General features: G+C 36.7%; 2 protein-coding genes across 37 annotated transcripts in view; both read right to left on the bottom strand.

Moving 5' to 3' along the window:
• The window catches only part of madd (MAP-kinase activating death domain), a 56,537-nt gene extending 53,414 nt beyond the window's left edge, over positions 1-3,123 (bottom strand). For 33 of the 34 annotated variants that reach the window (XR_013794559.1, XM_079585964.1, XM_079585972.1 and 30 more), the window contains exon 1: positions 2,839-3,123. The gene's annotated coding sequence lies outside the window, so the exon portion shown is untranslated. The remainder of the gene's footprint in view (positions 1-2,838) is intronic. The other variant, XM_079585965.1, reaches the window with a different exon arrangement.
• A 3,213-nt stretch (positions 3,124-6,336) lies between these two features.
• Positions 6,337-24,441, bottom strand: nr1h3 (nuclear receptor subfamily 1, group H, member 3). Of its 3 annotated transcripts, none has more exons than XM_079589233.1 (11): positions 24,252-24,441; positions 20,905-21,052; positions 18,005-18,087; positions 16,035-16,196; positions 15,499-15,765; positions 14,607-14,809; positions 12,633-12,812; positions 12,313-12,412; positions 10,702-10,815; positions 10,136-10,230; positions 6,337-9,331 (listed from the first exon to the last, which is right to left on the bottom strand). In XM_079589233.1, the coding sequence occupies exons 3-11, from the start codon at positions 18,045-18,047 to the stop codon at positions 9,185-9,187; spliced, it is 1,311 nt and encodes a 436-aa protein (XP_079445359.1). In that variant the 5' UTR covers positions 18,048-18,087; positions 20,905-21,052; positions 24,252-24,441; the 3' UTR covers positions 6,337-9,184. The 3 variants fall into 3 exon arrangements, with proteins under 3 accessions (XP_079445359.1, XP_079445361.1, XP_079445360.1); XM_079589234.1 differs by having other exon boundaries at positions 6,446-9,331; positions 20,905-21,048; positions 24,252-24,385; XM_079589235.1 differs by lacking the exon at positions 20,905-21,052 and having other exon boundaries at positions 24,252-24,385.
• Positions 24,442-24,616: the final 175 nt, after the last annotated feature.

Genomic DNA, 24,616 nt, shown 5'->3' with positions numbered 1-24,616 from the left:
AACAACAGAAACTGAATAAAGCAATCAAATGTAAAATAATAACACTGCTGTATAGGCTAATCCTTATTTTAAACTACAGAAGTTATTCATTCAACAGCAGCGAGTCTTTTCTTGTTTATTTCACATTAATGACTGTAGCAGTCATTAATATTGGCTGCTGTCACTTTAAGAGCTGCAAGGATCCAATATACTGTTACACGTGCGCTTCAAACACGCTTTCTCAAATGTCTACATTCACAGAAGACATACCGACTGTGTTTACAAGGATACTTACCAAAACGGCATTTCAAGTTTGTGTGTAGGCTATTTGACCATTTAGGTGTGTGTCTGAAACCCACAATATACTTCACTTATGCGCGTTGCGCCCCGTCTCTGAGAACACGCACAGGAGACCGCCTAGGGAACAGCATCTCTTTTGTGGCTTAATTCGCTTTTATCACACTGTTTAAAGGGGTAGTTGATTATGATTTCATTTAACTTTTCTAACTTTAGTTAGTGTGTAATGTTGCTGTTTAAGCATAAACAACATCTGCAAAGTTACGACGTTCAAAGTTCAAAGCAAAGGAAGATATTAGCTTTTAAATAAATAGTTTTAAAGGAGAACTCCGGTCAATTTTAACATTGAGCTCAATTTTTAGTAAATTTGGAGTGCTGTCAATACAGAGAACAACGACAAAAATCGGTGTTGCCTACACCGTGTTATCCTCTTTTTAAAATTTGCACCCTATTGACTTGAATGGGGCACGTTTTAAACCTGCTTTTATTTCTCTTACCATCCTTGATGTGTCATTACAAGTGCCCAGCCATGTTGAGTGATTCCTTCAGAGTGAACACGAGTGAATCTGACTGCAGGAGATATGAAAGATATGAATAAAAATTATGTTATATCAGCCAACGCACATACCTGTATTTAGTTCCTGTTTTCGGTCGAAGTCCAAAGTAGTCGATTGTCGAGTTCACGCGCGTGATCAAAGTAACTAAACCTATGCGCGTCAACTCGACAATCGACTACTTTGGACTTCGACTGAAAACAGGAACTAAATACAGGTATGTGCGCTGGCTGATATAAAATCATTTTTATTCATATCTTTCACATCTCCTGCAGTCAGATTCACTCGTGTTCACTCTGAAGGAATCACTCAACATGGCTGGGCACTTGTAATGACACATCAAGGATGATAAGAGAAATAAAAGCAGGTTTAAAACGTGCCCCATTCAAGTCAATAGGGTGCAAATTTTAAAAAGAGGATAACACGGTGTAGGCAACACCGATTTTTGTCGTTGTTCTCTGTATTGACAGCACTCCAAATTTACTAAAAATTTAGCTCAATGTTAAAATTGACCGGAGTTCTCCTTTAAGGACTACAACAAACGGCTGGTATTTCTGACATTTTAGAGCTTGTCTGCCTGAGGTAATCGGAGCTGCTAACACACACACTCTTGAAGCTCCGCCCTCTGTGCTGGGAGCAGCAGTACATTTGCATTTAAAGGAATACACACGTGTTTTACTGACCTTCAAAAAGGGACAATTTTAACATGCTGTAAAAAATAATCTGTGGGGTATTTTGAGCTAAAACTTCACATACAAATTTAGCACTGCAAACATAAAAGACAGCTTTAACATGTCAATGCTGGCAAATGACCATGGCATAACTAATCGGGATAATCCACGGCTAGCAGTGCATTAAAAGATCCCATATACCTCATTCAAAACAGTATGAACTCTTCACTTACAGCATGGACTGAGAATCTCTCATTCACACAGATTTTATCTGTAATTATAAAAATTAAACTTTTCAAAGGGAGAGAGAGAGATGGGAGACAAATTCCAGAATTAATGTATACTGACACTTATTACTACTTACCCTCACCTGACCCATTAATATACGAGAGATGAAAGTGTATTGCTGTGAACATAATCATGCCTTTCGTCCAGAATAAATCCTGTACAGGGATTTTAACATTTAACTATATTAAAGACAGCATCAAGTAGTAAACTGAATTGTACTTCTACATCCAAATTAGTGCAGTGCTCATATTTGTGATTTTATAAGCTCAATCGAATGGATTCTTCCACTGAATAAAAATAATACTTTGCAAATGGTGACAGGAAACAGGCTGAACTGACAAAGGCAAAGAGCTGTCTCACATTTCACCCAAGAGAGTAACAACACCACCCAAGTCATCTTATACACGGCCTGATGTCGCAGCTATTCCAAAACAAAAAGGTTTACAAAGTCAGAGAGGTGACACTGAAAGATATAGCCAAGCTTTTATTGTGTCACTACACCATCATCATCATCATCATCATGACAACATGACCACAGCACTACATCCTAACCCCTCTGGAGAGAAAACCTGTGTCCTTATGACCTCTGGTCCGGAGGATAAAAAGGTGGAGATCTGTTGAGGATTTTGCAAGAATCAAAAGAATGGGTGCAGATCTGGAAACGGGTGTGATGATAAACTACTGTTTATAACATTCAGCCTCATCAAATGCACTGAGGACGAGGGCATCGATTAATGATGAGAGCTCTGCCTATCGACAACCATGTTATTAGGATCTCGTAACATTTATGAGTCTTTGGTCATATATTATGAGCAGAGATGCAGCGTAATACACGTTTATACAGTGAAAAACAATGATCAGCTGCTAGCAGTAGCTAACAGGATCAAATAGCTAGCTGTCAAAGCTGCTTACACACGCAGCTGCGTAACGTACATTTCTACACCGTTATAACGAAGCCAGCTTCCATATAAACACTGCACCACTGATCCAGGGCAAACCATCATATATCAGTTACAATAAGTGAGAATGGGAATGAAAGAGATACTGACCTCCAGGAGCTAACGTTAAAGCCACTGCCACTCGCTTCAGCGGTGTATCTCTGGCCCTGCTGCGGCGAAACAGCGTCTCAAAACACATTCATCGTTACATACGATGACGAACGCATAATGTGACAGTGGCACGACGCGACGGTTGCACATCCGTGTCGTGCGGTAGCGGGTCAGTCAGTGATGCGGTGATGATTGTGCCCGTAGATAAGCGCCGCTCGTCGTCGTCGTCCTCCTCCTCTCTCGCTCTCTCTCTGCTTGCGTTTAAACTGACTGTGTGTGTGTGATGACAGCGACGTACGATTCGTGATGGAATCGTTTGTTTGAGTCGGTTCTTTTCAATGAATCAGTTTAATTCAGTTCTCAACTATTTGTTCACATCAGTCTGAATCGGTTTTGTTTGGATTGTTTGAATACTCAAAAAAAGAATACATTACAAATATTACATAATAATTTAAGTTTAATTCTATCTAAATTTCGCATGCATGCATCTGTTTTAATGTGTTGTCTTGTTATGTAAAAGAAAAAGGAAAAAAAGATTAGTCTGAATCGGTCCGAGCGGTTCTTGAGTCACCGACTCATTGAACAGAAAACTGCCTCTCTCGGACAAGTCCGATTAGTAATGGGAAACGATGTTTTTGTGAATCGATGTTTTAATTGACAGGAAAAGAATTTCGAGAGAACTGACAGGGCGAAAAAGAAGTTACTTCTATAGTCATATTATTTATTTATTTATTATTATTATGTATAATATCGCCGTCATAAATAATAATAATAATAATACCAAAAAAACGTAAATGAATAGAGTCCTGACTGTGCTGAATTATAAATTAAATGAGAAATTGAGTGGTTCTACGTCATCACGCGGTACAAACAAACCAGTTTATTTTTAACATAAAACAATTTATTGACAAGTGTCCATGGTTTAATTTTTTTTTTGTGTGTGTTGACATAGACATAGTCGTTGACATAGAACCACTAAAGTGGATCTGAGCCTGTTCTTTCTTAAAGAAAGATGTTGATGTATATTTGAATTGATTTAAGCACTTTAATAATTAATTTGCTTGTAAGACTCTTCTATGGTGTATGCTTTAGTTTAATTCAGAATTTCCCCTTTTTTTGCTAAACGTTATATTCTTTGTTGCAAAAAAAAAAAAAATCACTCCACTGATAGATTGCATTGTCGGAGAAAAACATAATATATAAAGAAGAAAATAAAAAAGAACCGGATTATTAAAAGGATGTGTTCAAAAGTACCGATTCTCTGAAAAGAATCACTCCCATCACTACTGTACGAGCGTGAGTTCAGCCAATTTGGTTCCGCATACAGCCGGAGGCTGGGCCGTTATGGCAAGCCGTTTTAGCATTAAATACTCCTTCCCGTACTAGTCATAAATCAGTTTTGACTAGTCATAATTCCAGTTCCAGATATCTCTTCTGCAATTTTGACTCGTCGTAATTGCAATTAAGATATCTACAATGTGATTGTGACTAGTCGTAATATGCATTGAAGATATCTACAATGTTAATTTGACTAGTCGTAATATACATTACAGATATCTACAATGCTTTTATGACTAGTCATATTCTTCCATTGACTTCAATTGGAAAATATTTTCAGATATCTACAAATGAGTTTTGACTAGTGGAAATTCTAATTAAAGATATCTCCAATTTGATTATGACTAGACAAAACCCAGTTAGAGATATCTCAAATTATAATTGCACTAGTGGCAATTAAATTAGAGATATCTCTAATTAAGTTTTGCCTAGTCAAAACTCCAGTTCAAGATATCTCTAACTGGGTTTTGTCTAGTCATAATCAAATTGGAGATATCTTTAATTCATCGTTTTTTAAGATATCCAAAAATACATATGTAGATATCTTTAAATAATTTATTACTAGTCAAATTACAGTTGTAGATATCTTGAACTGGAGTTTTGACTAGGCAAAACTTAATTAGAGATATCTTGAATTGGAACTCGTCCTAGTCAAAACTCATTTAAAGATATCTTCAATTTAATTGTAGATATCTCAGTCTGCTTTTTGACTAGGAGGATCTTTCTTTGGAGATATCTGCATTCAGCTTTGTGACTAGGAAGAATGTCAGTGTAGATATCTTGAATGAACATTCTGACTAGTCGAAATTATTTTATAGATATCTTAATTGTGTACTCAAACCACCCCTTTGCTAAGCCCCGCCTTTTCTAACCATTTTGTCTTCGAGGAGCGAGGAGTAGGAGGAGTTCGAGGAGTATTCAATACTGAATCGATACCATGGGGAAAAAACTAAAACAGTAAAAGTAATTGAAAAATATGACAGAACTTACAAATCATTGTTTTATAAATTAATTTAAAAAAAAAACTCTGTTCCTGCCCTGCTTTTTGACCATTCCTTCCCCTTTATAAAATAACTGATTACATGCCAGTGTCCTTACAAAGATGTTTGCAACATTGACATTATTATCAATCATGTTAACATTTGCTAACCTTTCACAATTCTGAACAGGTTTGGGACGACCAAAATCTTATTTCATGAAACGAGTTATTTAATTATTTATTTAATGTAATTTTATAATTACAATATAGGCCTAGATATTTAATTTAATTTAATCTTTGCTATTAAAAATAAGCAAAAAAGCAAATTACAAACAAAATGACAAATACTATAAGACACAAATAAAATAAACAGTGCTTAATTTCTTTCTACTGTAGCTGAACAAATAAAGTTTTCACTCAATAAATTAACTATAGACTGATTCTTAATAAATGGATACATTTATTCAGTCAAGCATTGGGTGATTGTCTATTGCTAGGGAGGAGCGGAGGAACTCTGGGCGGTGCTGAGGAAATGTAGTTCCACGTCACGCAACAGCAGATTCGACTAGGAGCAAGTGCAATTCAGATATCTTCAAATATAATTGTGACTAGTCGTAATCGAATTAGAGATATCTCTAATTACCTTTGCGGATAGACGACGCGTCTTTTAAAAATAGCAATGACATCATTGCAGATATCTTAAATGGAGTTTTGACTAGTCAAATATATATTACAGATATCTCAAATCGGATTTCTTACTAGTGCAATTATAATTGCAGATATCTCTAATTGTCATTCTGACTAGGCGAATTATAATTATCACTCGTCAAAATACAATTGTTACTAGCTTTAAATATATTTATAGATAGTCAGGACAAAGGTTTAAATGCTAAAACGGCTTGCCATAGGGCCGTACCATTCATGCATCTAGAGGGGACATGCCTTCTTCACGTTTACTCTAATGCTTACACGTGAACTAGCGGGTTTTGTAGCGTTTATTCGTTTAATTAACAATGACAAGATGGAACGAGTTTAAAAATGAAAACATTCCTCATGCGTTACAGAGTGGATATCTTCCAATGTCTATTTTCTGAGGCGCTGATGTCTAATGACGTAGGCGTCTCGTTATTTGCATATCGCTCAGAGTGGGTGGGTTTGATAGAGTACACAACACAACACAGTGACAGTACTGCTTCCGTCGGAAGCTCATTTTACTTGAATTGATTAGGATGCAGTCAGATAGATGCTTACATAACACAAGTGCTAATAGACAGATCACTGACACCAATGTTGTAAGCTCAGATTCAGTATTTATTTACAGGTTCAACCCCTGATCTATTAAAAAACAGCATAATAAAAACACAGAAACAATACGGAGGTTCCCTGTTTTAGGTAAATGTATTTCTGTATAAAGAATAGTCTTTGAGTCATCTAATTTTTCAGCATTTTCATCAGATAAATATATACTCTCACAAAACAATAAATTTAGTCTACTTTTAATTTATACATATAAAGCAGTATACCAAGGACTTAAGGCGTTAAAACGTAAGGTTGCATTTCTATTTCATCCTTCCATGACTCTATTGAAGACTACGTTAATTCGAGTAATGAGGTCCACTGAGCTGAGAGGGTACAAATAAATTAGAACTGAAATCAACTTTGCATTACACTCTGCCTCATGTAGTAACATTTTGTTAGAAGATCATTTGATCATTTCAGTTTGGAGAACAAGCTAATTACGCTCATTACAGTAATGACTAGAATTCATCTAAGCCTTCACAATTCCTATGTGTACAAACAATTTGATGATAAGCAATGACAGTAAAACAGGAAGATCTTAGAGGATCAACAATACAATCTTTCAGTAGATTTTACAACAAGTTTTAGTCTGTGAACTGTCTGAGTTTGACTGCTCAGCCAACCGTGATGTTCCTGAAAGCTGAACGGATGGAAGGTAAAACACCTGCATCAATTCACTTGTGTTATCGAGCCATTGTGAAAGATTAGAATCTATTGTTATGATAAAATGAGCTTGGAAATATAATCAGAAAGCAAAAAGAGCTTGAGGAAAACTATGTGAAGTAGCAATTTCTCTAGCTGACAGAAGGATGGTAGAAAAACATGGAATATGAAGTCAGCAAACAAATCTCAATATGCACAGTCAGGGCAGATAATGCCACAGCAAACCCACTGTTTTAGTCAATCATCGAAATTTAGCTTTCTGTTAATTTTTTTGCATGTTAGTTTCCATTTTACATTGATTCACAACAACCCATCTATCATAAAAGTGGTTTTTAAGATCAGTAAAACCTGAATCGTACATGGTCACACTGGATTTTTGTATTGTCACGGAGCATAGTAGACATTACAAAGTGCTCTCACTTGCCTAGTCCCTTATTTCAGAGCTGCTGCTGTGAAATGGTTGTTTCGCATACATTGATGAGGACGGGACAGGTTTTATTCTAAGTGCATTCAGACTATCTGAATATTATCATAATGTATAAGTGAGGTACAGCAATAGTGTGTTTAAACAGACTATGCTAGATAATTGCAAATCACACAAAAATGAATATTCAAGATTTAAATAATTTAGTATGTGAAAATAAAAGTTTACAAAACTATCTTCATCGATGAATGGGTGTATAGAGCTTAATATAACAATGTTATTTTGGGGAAAAAAATACAGTGAGGTGATAAAATAGAAAATAACTTGGGCCGTTAATGTTGTATGACAATTTCAACCACTGATTTTGGAAGATATATATTACTGTAGTTAATTTGTCACTTGAGTGAAAATCTGGGGGCAAAACACAGTAATCAAGACATATTGGGCATCAAACTGAGATATATTTTGTGCATTTATGTTAATGTTTTTAGAACGAACTGTCAAACAATATCAGCCTCCACCAAGAAGAACTGATGAGTAAAAAAAAAAAGACATGTTAGGTAGGAGATTGCCGTAACTAACTAAACATGATAATGTAAAGGAAAAGGAATAATCATGGTCTGCATTAAGTTTTCAGAGGTATATGCATCTCAGTAGTCGCTGTGAGTTGAGCAGCACACTGATACGGATCCAGTGACTCTTACCGATCCCCGTCAACCATATTCTACACTGATAAGCACTTTCAACCACTCCCGAAACATTGGGCTGTACATTCGACCTCATAAAATCAGGCCATTTGGCTTGTTAGTTTTTTTTCTGAATATTCCAACCAGCAGAAAACAGAATTCCTCGTGAATGTTATGAAATGCTGGATCAGTGTAACATGGGGTCTGAATCAATGTGGCCGGCACTGGTAAAGCACTGATTGATTTTTGTTATAAAAAACCTTTGGGTGTTAACAGAAGATTGCATTTTAACATGAATCACAAGACTAAATGCATGTCAAACATCATGTAATAAAAATGAGCAAATTAGCCTGTACTAACAGAAGACTTCCTTAATTCTGTGCTTGATCTATGCAAATTCAAAATAGCAGAATGCTGTCAGCCAAACAATCAGCCAGAGTGGAACCACAAAACACTGTAAATAAACATTTCTGTAATGAACAACCTTAGAGACAACCTCTTCTGTGAATTATAGAGTAGAAACCATTGCCAAAAACCTGCTCAAAGCTTTTGGTACTGGAAACATTTAGTATTAACAACAACGACAACATGAAAACAAAAAACAAAAACATGACCACATTTTTTGTGGTCGCTCACTCTAACAAGCAAGTCTCTGAATCCAAACCCATCCGGAACCCCAAGCTGAAAAGATGGTCAAAAAACCACTACCTGTTTTGATCGGTCCCTGAGCTACTTCTGGCCATACAGTCTATCAAAAGCACATTCAAAGGAAGCAGCTCACTGACCACTGGGTCCAAAATATAGAAGTCAAGGAAGAGAATGATAAAACCAGGCTCCTCGTGACTCTGGGAGACATTTCAGCCCTTGAGGACCATGTGTTCGGTCTGTAGACGACTCTTGCCCACCCAGGCTTCCCTGACAATGGCTCATTCTGTCCCGAAGGCGGAGGGGTCTGGCTCACTCATGCACGTCCCAAATTTCAGAAAGTAGAGGCGGGAGTTTCTTGTCTTGGAGGCGCAGAGCAAAGACTTGCTCTGAGTGGACGCTGCTCAGTGTGCGGAGGCTGACCAGCTTCATCAGCATTCGGGGAAACATCAGATGATCCTTTGGGGGGAATTAAAGAGGAGTTGATGATTAGGAATACATAGTAAAAGCACTGTTATACAGTGTTTTTATTGCTTAAAAATATTTTCGTTAATTCAAATAAAGCTAAAATAAAATATTACTAATATTAGATGAAAAACTAAATAACAATTGTTTAAGTTGAAGCATTAAAATGACTAAACCTGAAATAAAAATTACAAGAACAATGCAAAATAAATTAAAAACTGAAAACATAAAATAAAGCTCATTAAAAATGTTAACACATACTATAATAGTATTTAAATAATACTAAAATAACACTGGTTATAGTCAATTGTTATTGTATGTTATTGATGCAAGTGTGGAATCACCAGTGCCACCTACTGGACGTAAAACGACACAACAGACAAACTATATAGTGGGCCTCTGACAAACTAATCTCGATACATTACTGTTCTGTTGGGGTCAGTAACATTTTCCTATTTTAAAGAAAGCATTAATTTTATTCATTAAATTTGTCAAAACTGACAGTAAAACATTTATAATGTTACAAAAAAATTTATATTTCAAATAAATGCTGTTCTTTTGAACATTCTATTCGTTTAATAATCTTGAAAAAAACGTATTATGGGTTTCCACAAAAAATTATAGGCAGCACAATGGTTTTATCATTGATAATAATAATAAATATTTATTGAGCAGCAAATCAACTTTTTACAATGATTTCTGAAGGATCATGTGACTGAAGACTAGAGTAATGACTGCTAAAAATTCAGCTTTGCATTACAGGAATGAATTACATTTTAAAATATAAATCATACTCACGTTGGGTCGTTTTATTCTGATGTAGGAGTGCAGGGCGTCCACATATGGCTGCTGTAGTCTTTCCACTAACTCATGATCCTGCACGTTCGGTCGGTCTGACCCACACACACACACACACACACACACACACAAACAAACACAGTGTGATTGACGCAAATGAATAATGCTACATTTCATTAGTTTTGTGAGAAATTGCCTCGGGAAGTACTGTAGGCTGAATCATTAAAAGCTCTAAAAATAAACCAACAGCACACCAGATGGCAATCTCAATCTAACTAGTATGTACTAAATCAAAACTGAGCTAATGTTTCTCTCTAATCATACAATTTTATTAAACCCAAACTAGGCTTCATTATTAGAACTTCATAAGAAAACAGTACATAATTATTCTTCTATAATTTGAGGTATATAAAACCCATTGTACTAATTTTCTAGCTTTTTGAAAAATAAATTTCACCCATGAAAATGGGACATACTGATATTGCTTTATAAGAATAGGCCAAAATGTAATGCCTGATAAGACTCACCAGAAGACAAACAATATAATGTTTGTGTGTCAAACTGACCTGCTGAGAAAATGTTGATAGCGATGAGCAAAGCGTACTCTGCCTCGTCCAGGTGGAGGTCATTCATGCCTTTTGAAAACTCAAAGATGGGGTTGATGAACTCAACCTGCAGCCCTGCAGACGAGTCAGAGAGGACAGAGATCGTTTCAGGGCATGAACGACAATAACAGGTCTCAAGTTAAACCACACTAGAAACTCTTCTATTCTGGTTCGGATGGGTTTAACAGCTTGCAGCTTTGTCCGGTTAGAACAGTGATGTGTCAAACTAAGCATTGTTAAAATTATCCTTTTATTGAGCAGTGTAGTCTTACAAGCTCAGATTCCCAGGAAGATTAAAACAAACTAATTAAACAGAGCTATAAATTATCCAAACAGCGGATCCATGCTTTAGTCTCACAGCACGTAGGAATCCGGTAGAAGAGTTCTCTAGAGAAGTACGCCTGATCCTCCTTTTATATGAGTCAACAACAATGTAACAGGCTGGAAACACTACACAATGAAGTTTACGGTACTTCAGCCATATATGTTTGAACCAGAAACTGATTCAGAAGAAGAAAAGGAAGCACGAATTATATACGGTTGTCTAGAAATCGATGCACCAGAATGGTAATGCGTTTTATGTATTGCTCTCTACAACGTCTGACACATAATGGTAATTGATATGATTAGCCATTGGCTTGAGTACGTTATCAAACAGCTAATAATGTGTTGCTAATGTTATACAAACCATGTTCCTGTTCGCCATCTCAGAGACAAACAGCTGCTTTCTAACAATCAGTATCCTTACAAACGCTTTGAACTTCATAGAACGTCAGTGGAGAAAAGCATATAGTTCATCATAACATGTGACCCTGATCACAAAACCAGTCACATGTCGCACGGGTATATTTGTGGCAATAGCCAATATATTGTATGGGTCAAAATTATCGATTTTTCTTTTATGCCAAAAATCATTAGGATATTAAGTAAAGATCATGTTCCATGAAGATATTTTGTAAATTTCCTACCGTAAATATATAAAACATTTATTTTTGTGAGTGAATGCAGCACAATCGTGAACATAAATGGACAACTTTAAAGGCGATTTTGTCAATGTTTTGATTTTTTTGCACCCTCAGATTCCAGATGTTCAAACAGTTGTATCTCGGCCAATCCTAACAAACTATACATCAATGGAAAGCTTATTTATTCAGCTTTCAGGTGATGTATAAATCTCTATTTTAAAAAAATGACCCATGTGACTGGTTTTGTGGTTAGGGTCACATATACATCACAATTCCCTCGCTATATTGCTAAATGTACCCAGTTTTTCCCTGTCTCTTCTTAAAGGTGTTCTTTTTTCACTGCAGTTTTAAGGAAAAAATACTCAGCAATGGTGTTGACTAATGAATTTGCACATGGTTTTATACAACATCTAAACACTAACAATTTAAAAACTTTATTTTTTACTTTCATCGATTACAAAACTATTATTGAATAAAGTAATAAATCCTATAGGAGTAGTTTTCATCATGTTGTAGTTGCCGAATGTTAACAAATAATATTCTTCTTTATTTTATCCAACAGGCAAGTTTAAATCGAGTGCCCATACAACAACATTTCAAACAGTACCTGCTTTGGCGAAATCCTCTTTATTGTAGCTGAAGTCTTTGAGGAAGGTGATGCTGTCTATTGCTGGGTTATAACGTCTGGAAGTCTCTAGCAGCATGATCTACAGGAGAAAAGAAAGTTTAGCAGGCATGCAAAACAAGCAGTACAGGCTGCTCTTGGCTTTTCATGAGAAACTAAATTTGACACCGGGTGGCATTACTTCCCGTTACAAAACAACAGCAGAAACAAGTCTGCCAAACAAGAGTGATCCATCTGTGCACACAAAAACAGTAACAGAACATGACTGAAAACAATGTGTGTAAAGGGTCAGTCAGTCTAACCTCGATAGTTGAGGTCTTCAGCAAAGCGATCTGGTCCTCTCGAGTGAGCTCCAGGAAGCCAGGCAGCTGTTTAGCAAAGTCTACAATCTCCTGCACAGACATGATGGCCAGCTCAGTGAAATGAGCAAACCGCTGTTGTCGAACCTCTCGGTTTAATGGGTCCTGATTCTGTGGCCATGGCTGAAAAACAACACATCTTGATGTAAACATTTAGGATCAATGCATCAGAGATTCAGAAAGATGGCACAATGCGTAATTGGATATTTGAAGGATTAAACACACGTCTTTCGAAGCAAGGGCACAATGGAGAGGCCAATTCATAGTTTTCAGTCACATGACTGGTACGGAGACCTGGAAGGCAAAACACTGATAGAACTGAAGCACAGGCTGTACTCTATTGTATCAAGACATTGATATTAAAAGATCAAAATCAATATACACCTTATTAATGATACATTCTATATACACACAAGCAGATGTGAAAATGAATGCAACACCCTAAATTGCACGTTAAGCCTTTAAAAAAAATATAGATTTTTTTTTTTCGCTTCATCCGCTTGCCAATAGATACTATTTAATTAATAAGGGCCAGGATATGGTGAATTTTATCATGATATGGAGTCAGATTTACTAAATGATGTTTTATTAACTAGGTTCGGGAGGAACACGTTCTAATGATCAAACAATCAAGTCATTCCAACCAGCTGTCAGCAATCAGTAACCAACATTGTCCACTCAATCAGCATGAGTAAAGCCTATAAATATACGCAGTCGACTCACCCATATTCCTCGACAGTTTTCAGCATTACTCCACCACCCCATCTCCTCACACTTGCCTGGTTATCTTCCTAACCAGAGATACGAGGGGAGTACTCTGGGTTCGGGCCCAATTTCCCAGCTCTGAGCCCTCCCCCCGGACAGCATGCCAAATACTCATAACCGTTTACTCTCTGATCATTCGTAAGTGTGTACTCGTGAAACAGGGGAAATTAGCATGCGAGCGCAATTCCAGAATAGCGTTGATGGGAGTGGTAAGTTCTAGATCATCCACAAATTAAAGAACACAGACGCAGCCAAATCATTTCCATAATGACCAACGCAATCTACCAAGAGCAGGGCAAATTAACGTCAGGTTTAAGACATCCTTTTTTGGGGGGTAAATAATAGCAAACAACAGCAAATACCAGTAAATTGATGAGAGTATTTAAAGGCCCCCTGAAATCAAACTAAGTTTTTTAGCTTTAAGTATGAATATGTTAGCCTTAAGGTTATGAATAAGCTGGTGTTTCAAAACAATGCCAAAATTCGCATTTAGGAGATATACGGTAAGCAGGAGTGGAAATTACGTCAACGCATCATATAAAGCTGCGCGTTCCAAGACACTTCAGTGGGCCTTTAAATAGTCTCCCCTCCCATAAATTTTGCGTCTGAAAGGGAAACTCCCACAAATGCATATGCAATATGCTCAGCCTCAAAATAACCCTGTCCACACCTTTTCAGCGCTAATAGGGTTTTAAAGTCCTGACAGTAGTTTTTTAACACCAAAAGAGGGTTTGTGCTGCTGCAAGCTGTTAGTAAATCTGGCCCTAAACATGCAATTCAGCATGTTGCGTTCATATTCTGGGCACTTGTGTTCACCTGGATATAGAATGCATCATCAGTAAGTTGTATACTGAATTTGATGTTTTATATCACTGTCTTTGTACATTAGTACTTGGAACAAACCTGGTAAAAAAATAACTGGCAGGCAGCAGAGACTTGTTTTGCCCTCCAGGTGGGCATTTCTATAAGGGTGTGACATCATGTGAAAACTATGAATTGTAGTTTGATAAACATCGTATTATCAAGGTCTGTTAGTCCGATTTCACAAAAACCAGAATGGTACGATTTCAGCAATACAATGACATTTTAAAATGCTGAATTACTGTTTTAGTCTGCTTGAAAAACTCTAACAGTGCACATAAATGCACTTACAGTGACTCTGGGCCGATCAAGAAAAGAGCGTTTGTTGCACTGCTTCTGCATGGACACCAGCTTTTCGATCATCTCCTGCTGTTCAGGAGCCAGAGGTGGCATCTCAGGGGCAGGGCTGGGTGTTGCCACAGTTGAGGTACGTGCCGTCTCTTCTTCCTGTTTTTTCATTTTCTTCAGTCGGATCTGCTCTTCTGACAGCACACCTATAAGAGACAGAGAGATAAAGCTGCTAACAGAATGATAAGCAAAACAAGCAGCACACGATCACAATGTCATATGGACTTATCATAATAGATAAGTCAGGTAGTCCAGCTGCATGGACTACCCGAGACATCCATGCTTAATGAAAAAAGCCACAAAAAAGGTACACTGCCATTCAAAAGTTTTATTGTTTAATAAATATAAATAGTATTTTTATTCAGCAAGGATGCATTAAATTGATCAAAAGTGACAGTAAAGACATTTATAAAGTTACACAACATTTCTGTTTCAAACAAATGCTGTTGAGCTTTCTATACATCAAAGAATCCTGACAATCAGCTTCCACAAAAATATTAAACAGCACAACTGTTTTTAACATTGATACTAATAAGAAATGTTTCTTGAGCATCAAATCAGCATATTAGAATGATTTCTGAAGGATCATGTGACACTTAAGACTGGATTAATGATGCTGAAAATTCAGCTTTGCCATCACAGGAAAATATATTCACATAGAAATAGTTATTTTAAACTGTAATAATATTTCACAATATTACTGTTTTTACAGTTTGTTTGATCAAATAAATGAAGCCTTGAGCATAAGAGACTTCTTTCAAAAACATTTTGAAAATCAGACCAACCCTAAACTTTTGAAAGGCAGTGTAGATGTTGGTTAAAGAGCGTCACTCACATTGCTCCAGCATGCCCGCCTCCCTGCACTTGCGCAGACGGCACTGCTGACACTTGCGGCGCATGTACATGTCCATCTCGCAACGGCCGGAGTTCTTGCAGTTGTACTGAGCTCCTTTGATCACGCTGCGTCTGAAGAAACCTTTACAGCCCTCACAGCTCAGCACATTATAATGAAAGCCAGATGCTTTGTCTCCACATACGCTACACACCTCATTCCCCAACATCTTGGGAGCGGGGCCCTTCTTTCTCTTCGCTGGCTGACCCCCTGCACAAACACACACAGGACAGAGACACTGACGTATGAGCTTTGCAAATCCAAAGCAACATACACAAATCAATTAACTAATGCATTATTATTTACTTAAATTAAGCCAGTTCATCCACACATACTGTTTACAGATACTGACATGCATGTTCATTTATGACTAAAAGTCCCACATTATGTAACAGGTAAAGTTCAACTCTGCATTATCTGAATCATTTTAAGCACTATAAGCATGAGTCCAGATGTGTCCTCCAGTTGTTCAACCTCACCTGGTGCAGGGGTGTCGTCTGAGGGGTACATCTTGATGTCGCTGGGCTCCATGAGCTCATTGTGTGAGGTGCTGTATGGGGCCGTTTGACTGAGAGTCTCCTGCTTCACTTCTGCTGTCAGTGCTGAAGGGCCCTCTTCACTGGCACAGCGCAGCGAGTCCCCTGTAGACATACCGACAACACACATTTCTTTTAGGGCTGGGTCTGATGATCAACCAGGTGTCCAATTAGTGAGAACAACTTGGATTTTCTTTCTTTAGATATTTTTTTATATGGCGGTGCATGCACATGCATACGGATGACTTTTGGTCATGTAACATGCTGTGTTTTTCACACTGATATTATTTTACAGGGAGTTCTTAAGACTAGTCATTGAAGCAAGAATACAACTAGATTTGAAAATATATTGTTTTTATACTTCTGTAGTCCTAATGGAGGACAAAACACTGTGACTATAACAACATGCATTGGGGAAGGGGATAGTTTACCCAAAGATTTTAATTCTGTCATCATTTACTCACCCTTAAGTTGTTCCAAACCTGTATAAATGTCTTTGTTCTGCTGAACACAAAGGAAGATATTTTGAAAAATGTTGGTAACCAGACAGTTGTGGGGCACAATTGACTTCCATAGTAATGAAGGAAAAAAAAAAATACTATGGAGGTCAATGGTGCCCCACAACTGTTTGGTTGCTCAAAATATCTTCTTTTGTGTTCAACAGAAGAAAGAAACTTATACAAGTTTGGAACAACTTCAGAACTTTCTTTTTCCTGTGAACTATCCATTTAATATAACACATTGATATAACCTATTTTTATGTATTACAAACATTAACACACCTAGGTCAAGAATGCATCAATTTATGGGAAATTACATCACATTAAAGCTTATGGCAATTTCCACTCTACCCATATATGTTAATTTTCGGAAAGTATGTACAGTGCCCAACAAATTTTTAAATAATAAAATTAAAGAGGCCAATTTAAAAATCATTCATCATTATTAGCCGTGCATTAAATATTTAGAGAAATTTAACTTAAGCGTTTTACCACTGGGCTCCTTCTGCCAAAAGGAGGAAGAGTATCTCTCTTTTTTTCTGTTCTTACACCAAACATTTTTGGCCGAAAATGTTTGCATTGTTATTTCTTGTGTTTTTACATATGTGTAATATTTCTGTCATTAAATTTATTGTTCACTGTGATGTTTATGGAAATGAGGAGCTAGATGATGTCTTAAACTTAATTAGCATGATGGGTAAATACCATATTCACAAGGCAAGATACCTTAAATTTAAATTCAAAAAGTATTTGTTTCACAAAAGTATTTGAAACATTTTGCATTATAGAAACATTATCAAATAAATTTGAATTTTCCCTCTGCATTCCCCCACCTCTATATAAAAACATATTAACACAAATGACACGTTAGCATCTTAATCATTGAAAAAAAAAAATGTTGAAATGTAACTACATAAATTCAACTGTAAACTGTAAACTAAGACCAGTCTGTAAACTAAGACCAACTGTAAACTAAATAACCCCAGATATTTACCACAATATCTTCTTTTAGTTTCTACAGAAGAAAGTCATACAGTTTTGGAATAACATAACTGAGTAAATGATGGCATGGCACTAACATATATCTAGCACTTGGCTTGATATTTTGTTATTAACACAATAAAAAACATGCATTACTCATAACACAATTACTTATAAATAACTGGTGTCAAGGTGATTTTAGTGGATATATGGAGTCAGTTCTTAAGTTCACAAAACCTTTGGTAAAATATTTGCTTAAAATAAGCTTGTGTTATTTTTCTTAGAAATAAACGCCACTTGGTTTGATATTTTATCATCAAATGCAATGACATTCATAGGTGTGACTACAGTGTTCTGGCAGCTTCTGATTTGTATCTACCCTTTGTATGTGAACATTTTCACATTCTAGTGAAAGAAAAACAAGAGTCTTACCATGACCAACATCAGTGATATCAGTCGTAGAAAGGGTGGACATCTTCCACACAGCCACTTGTCATTACGAACCAGCACTGCACCTGCAGGGCACAATGAAAGGCAAAGTTGAAGTCTCGAAAAACTGCCTGTTTGTGTCAACGATTCTGTTTATAATATTCAGTCACAAGAACTGCCTCTAACTAACACTAACTTTGAATATGCAGTTCAATACTAAATCAAAACCACCTACAGAGTAGAACAGCAAGCAGCAGAGTGTGTTCAAATCAAAAGGAGAATCAAAGCAACAATGACACACACAAGCCAGTCACATAGTATGGGCAGCAGAGGTCTGCCACTCTCACTGACAACAAACGCACGCAATGCTGATCTACACTAATGACTCTCAGTACAGTTCCTTAAGTAGTCACACTTCTGTATGGAAAGCTCACAAAACTACTTTCACCCTTTCACATCATGGGAATTTTTTCTTAAGCTAAACTGTGCAAAGCAAAAAAAGAAGAAAAATTGAGAAATATTCATTAAATTGAGTGCATGTTTTTGCCAACTAAGCATGCTGTACGAACTGCCTACTTGAGAATAGGAATTGAAAGTGCAAAAAAATTGGTCAAGACTCAGTTTTAGGAAATGAGATGGACAACTGATTTGGGGACGAATGCTTTGGATTTAGGCTTGATCACATTAACCCTGACATGTCATAAAATGTACCTAAAGGAATTTTCCTGATGGACTTCCAATGGTGGATACATTTCACAAAGCGAATTTCACATCAGTTTAAGTTTGGTGATGCAAAAACCGCAGCACTAACCAAAAAGCAAGTTACTTGGTCTGGCAGTGACCTCTGTATGGGCAGTTCACAACCACACGCGGGTCCTGCCTACTTTGCCTGTGAAACTTTGTTGTGCAAGAGTAAATGTGACCATGCCTAAGAATGCAGCAAAAAATAAATGCTGATTCAATTCTACAAATATGACATTATCAGCTAAAAAAAAAAAGAACCATGACTCACAAAAATAAAATACTACTAGAAAAACAGGAGGGGAAAAAAAGGACTTCTAAGTATTTAACTTCTTTAAATGACAATGCTGTTAACTGACAGGCCAAATGTATTCCAGACCCTCCTAAATTTATATTGAAAAAGATATGCAGTAAACAGCGTTTCGGACCAAACACAATCAACTTTTCATAAAATACCCAACTATTCATTAAAATCCATTAGTTATAACCTTATCATTTTGACATGCTTTCTTGCAATTAGAACTGTGATTTATCGCATTTAGCATCTAAATCACGATTAATCGTGATTAATCGCATCCAAAATAAAAGTTTGTTTACATAATAAGTGTGTACTGTGTATAATTACATTATATATAAATACACACACATGATTGTATATATTTAAGAAATATTTGCATGTATATACTGTACATAGATTTATATATAATTTATATTATATATAAATAAATATTTTATATATAAATTACACTTTTCTTAAATATATACATGAACGTGTGTGTATTTATATATACAAAATAATTATACACAATTATACACAGTACACACACATTTATTATGTAAACACAAACTTTTATTTTGGATGCGATTAATCGTTTAACAGCCCTAATAACAAAGTAATATTAATAATAAAAACCTCTTCTTTATTTTGGCTTACAATATCAAGGTAGTATCGTATTGTGAGTTCTGTATAGAGACAGAGCGTAACGCGTCATAATCTGAAGACCACGACCACACCGTCTCCATTGACTTCGGATTGCGAGAGGCTGCCTCCATGTCATTTCTTGCTTCTAACCAAAGACAGAAAAATGCATAAAAGCTGCTGTGTGACAAGGTGAACAGCAAACAAGCTAAGAAACCCAGAAATAAGTTTTTATTAGCTATCGACCCCAAAAAACGAGCGTTTAAGGACTTAAAAGTGGATACAGGAACGAATGGGTAAATTGTGGGATCCTGACACTAATGCACTAAAAATACAGTTACGTGTGCAGTAAGTTAAACATTTGGTCACTGGTGAGTCAAATATCCAAATGTCAGTTTTATATATTATATTTCTGTAAGATAAACTATCCTGTGTTGCCGATTACGTTCTCCTCCAGCTGGCGTACGTTAGTTCTCAGAGTAATGAGACACGTTACGCTCTGTCTCAACAGCCTGTATCCACGTTTATGTCCTTAAACACTCGTTTTTTGGGGTCGACAGCTAGGCTAATAAAAACTTATTTCTGGGTTTCTTAGCTTGTTTACTGTACACCTTGTCACACAGCAGCTTTTAGGCATTTTTCTGTCTTTAGTTAGAAGCAAGAAATGACAAGGAGGCAGCAGCCTCTCGCAATGCAAAGTCAATGGAGACGGTTGGATTGTTTTCCCCCCCGGTGTGGGCGTGGACTAAATACACTGTCTCTATTGCGATTTATCGTATCATTACACCCTTACTCTATTATTATGATCCATTTTTTTTCTAAATCAAACAGTATTCCTAAATTCAGTAAGTTGTAGCATACCAACTATTTATTTTAGTTTTTAGTATGTTTTAATTTATCTTAAAGTTTAATAGATTTATAACACTGGGCATAACATGAAAATCACCAAGAATTTTATTTTGGTGAATTTTTACGCTGATACACCATAAGATTAGTTAAATAATTCATGAATTAGGCGGTTACACAAAAAGTTTACACATGCAAACATCAGCATGACACAATTAAAACACATCTAACTGTGAATACAAGAAGTAGATTTGAACATTAAGGTAAAGTGAACAAAAAAAAAGGTAAAATCTTTTCAGCATCAAATAAAAACACTCCAAATGTAGGCTATTGACACATGTAGAGTGTGTGTATATGGGGGCTGAAGCATGTTAATGTGAGTGAGAGCCCCACTTACCCCTAGAACGATGATTTGTTATTGTCTATCCATGTTGTTCTCTGCGTCACTAACAGCACATCACGTTTTCTCTCTCCAATAGTCTGGAAGCCATCAGAGGAAACTTCTCTCCTATAATAGACTTCACTTCGGTGTCACAGCTTTCTGACTGACAAAAAAACAAAGAGGAAAAACTAGAGTGACTTCTGTTTTGGAGGTTGTATAGCTAGCTCCAAAGCTAAGCTGTTCGGAAAGAATATATAAAAACAAGAAAGCAAGCGAGAAAACAAGCCAATGGATAGAATGACAGAAGAGAAGGTGAATGAGTAAGAGAGCGAGAGAAGTAAAAAGGAGGGAGAAAAAGAGAGCAAGAGGGCACATGAGAGGTTACTAGCGGTCATTCACATGGCTGTGAAATCCCCACAGAGGCCTGCGCTCAAACCTCCACCTTTTGTAAGTGTCTCCCAAAGCACATCTTGGAATTGGATGCAGAAAGATATGGAGTCACTGAACAGATGCACAAAGAACATCTCAGTGGAAAGAAACACTTACAATAAAAGGACGGCAATTATAGAAACCAGCCAGGGCACTCAAACCACAACCTTCTGCAAAGCCTGGATATGATTTATGGGTTTATTGAATTAGAAATAAGCAGTAATAGGAGTCCCGCCACTAGACGTCATAAAATGTTTGTGCTTTAACAGTCAGAATAATGTCAACCGGGATACGACACTGATGTCGTGTCATCCCACTGTTACACCTAAACCAGGAACAGACCAAAGTCCAGGTTATGTCACCAGTCGCACGAAACTTAGAATTTAAAAGTGCAATTGTAAAACCCTAAGTTAGAAACTCTTAGCAGCCCAAAATAATGAACAATAATGCACTTTCTGAACAACCATTTCTAATACACAAGCTGGAAAGTACGATATACTTCTAAAGAAACACATTTTGTTCATAAATTGCACGATAATCAGCGCATATTATATCAACCGTAAGAAAAGACAATGGATCCGTTGTAAAATGGAGAAAGAATCCTGTTATTGTCTTAAATCCCCTTTGTTCAAGGGCTCAATGAATCGTGTAGCTTTAATTTGAATTAAACATTAAAATCACATTGAACATGACCTGATGTAAACCAATGGAAGGCTTCTTTCAATGTCCAATGTTCTGTACTTATCAGTGGGCTGTAACCTTTGTCCTGTAAACCAGTGTGCTCTACATCTGCCAGATCAAGAGTCAGATCATCTGCTGGCAGATATGATAGCTGGATAATAGTGACAATGAACAACTGAAACAAGAATAACAGGCCATCATTCAGACCATTTCATTTCAGAAGAAATATTTAATTTGCTCTTGCCTGTGCAAAACGCTGCCTAAAAGTTTCAAGCCCGAAAACAGGTTAAAGTTTAGATTCAGCTTATTTCAGGAAGTGGTGTTTTCCAATCCTGTACAAGCTTCCTCTAAATTTGTCATGAGAATTAAGAGGAAGGAACCCCTACTATACATAGGATGCAGATTCATAATGCGAAATGGTAGCATTTGATTTAGCCTAAAAGTACCGTTGGGTTAGAGTCTCAATACAAAACTACTTCTTCTTACATTCTAAAATTAACCAAATTGCTGGAGACAAAAAAGATACTGAAACAGAGAAGATGCGTAGGCTGGTTTCCACCCTGAAACAGACTACGCCTATTGCCAAGTGAAAAAGTGGTCTTTCATAGAAAATGCCCACAAAACTTTATGTACCGTAAAACTGTACGACAGCTAAAAACTGCTATTTTACAAGCATACAGATGGCATTGACTGTACACCAACTTCTAATGTCTCAACATATTGGAAAAATGGCTAAAAAAATTAAATAAACGACTGCTAAAATTTCACTGAATTAAATAAATATACAGCATTCGTCACTGCTAAGTGTGCTTATTTACAGTGAGTGACATGTTGAAGGTAGGGTACAGGTAGGGTACATTAGGTTGTATGCCATACACATGCTGATTTTAATGACACTAAAGAAGTAACATATCTTTTCTTCTGTATTGTGAGTGTAATGGATTTTCGAAAAGAAAAAAATATATATAAGGTGGGGACTTAGTTCTATGCATTAATTGTTAATTCGATTTTGAGATGTGGATGTTGCTCTCAAAAGTGAGGAAAAACTGAACACAAGCTTGCAGGGGCGGGGTTTAAGCGGACTACATGATTGGAGAAATCCGGCATACATCACCAGAGATAAGTCTGTCATTTCACCCAGAAGGTCCAGTTAAGACATTTTGATTAATTACAAATTACGAGGTGAAAAAAAGAGATGGATGAAGACATGGATGAATCGTAGAATATAAGTGCATGTTATGTTATAGATCTTATTGTGAAAGAAATGGGATGAATTTTCATTTCATGCCGATTTTAAGAATACCACCAACACAACTGTTTTTAGAACAGTTATTGCAACAAGGAAAATTGTTCTAAAAGAATCAATCATCGAGCTAATTGGAATAACTAACAAAACCTAAAAGCCGGTCTGGAACTGAAGCCACTCCTCGCCTCAAAGCGTTCTGCAATCCCATTCCGATACGCCATTCCGTGTTTTCCATTTCCCGCTCCCGATTCAACTAAAGAGAGAAACCCGATGGGAGCGATCGTGGAAACAGATCTTCTTCTGAATTTCACAACCTCTCAACGCTCCAGGCTAAAGTCACACAACTAGGTTTCGATTCGCGATTGAGAACAAACAAATAAATAAAAACCAATAATAAAAAACAATCACATGGTTGTCATACTGATAATTATCAGCACATCTGTTAGCTCACTCGACCTGTCAAATTGGAATTGTATAAACAGCTCAAGATAACTTCATAACTGCTCTCACACACATTTCTTTGAAGGATTCAATTCGGAGTAAGTTATGTTAACGGCTTTAGTCTGTACTTCACCCCAAACACTGTAACTCTGAGGATTAGCCTCTAATTAACTCAGGACATTATCAACTGGGCAGATCACGGATTATAAAACTATATTGAACAGCAGTGTTTAGTGGTAGCACTCATCAGCTAGCCAAAACACCCTGTTAGCCTTTGCACCTTAAAACAACCCTGTTGTAATACATTCAACAATCCCAGCAAAGTAACCTACCATCTAGACTAAACACTGACAGATTAAAACTGACAACCTTACGGTAAGTGAGTTAGACAACTGTCGACAACAAGCGTTATATGAAGCACTGACAGACATGTCTCCCATCATGACAGCTACAGGAGCTAACATTTATACCTCATTACACAGCTCTTGTACCGCGTAAACACTCATGTAACTCTCTCAAGAGATGACGTGGTCATATGTGAATAACGCTCAATTTCTAGTAATACCTCGCTTTGCTGCTGATGACAAGGTCTTTAATCCTACACGGTGAACTTTACACTGGCGATGTGAAGAGAGAAACGCCTAGGTAGGCCGTGGAGAGAGAGAGAGCTCTAAGATGGCTACATACAATCACAGGACTGTTATTGTATTGTGCCTTCAAAATAAAAGTGCCTTGGTGACAACGGCATCTCTCCAAAAGTTCAGACGAAGTGGGGTTATAAATATTTCTAATTATCCGTTTTTTAAATAAATAATTGTTGAAAATATATCATTAAAAAAAAAATAACAGTCAAAAACATTGTAAACATGAATGTACTGAGAAGACAGCCTTGAACGGTGCCTTACTTACTTATTTTTCAATACTTTTACT

This window comes from Phoxinus phoxinus (assembly GCF_949152265.1).
Source record: "Phoxinus phoxinus genome assembly, chromosome: 2".
Lineage (NCBI taxonomy): Eukaryota > Metazoa > Chordata > Actinopteri > Cypriniformes > Leuciscidae > Phoxinus > Phoxinus phoxinus.
This window is presented reverse-complemented; position numbering and strand designations above follow the sequence as displayed.

Coding starts and splice junctions, on each gene's coding strand:
- nr1h3 (XM_079589233.1), bottom strand. CDS start 18,047: ATGTCCACCCTTTCTACGACTGATATCACTGATGTTGGTCATG. Junction 14,810..15,498: donor GGCGGGCATGCTGGAGCAAT/GTGAGTGACGCT, acceptor TGTCTCTTATAG/GTGTGCTGTCAGAAGAGCAG. Junction 10,816..12,312: donor AGAGGATTTCGCCAAAGCAG/GTACTGTTTGAA, acceptor ACTCGTCTGCAG/GGCTGCAGGTTGAGTTCATC.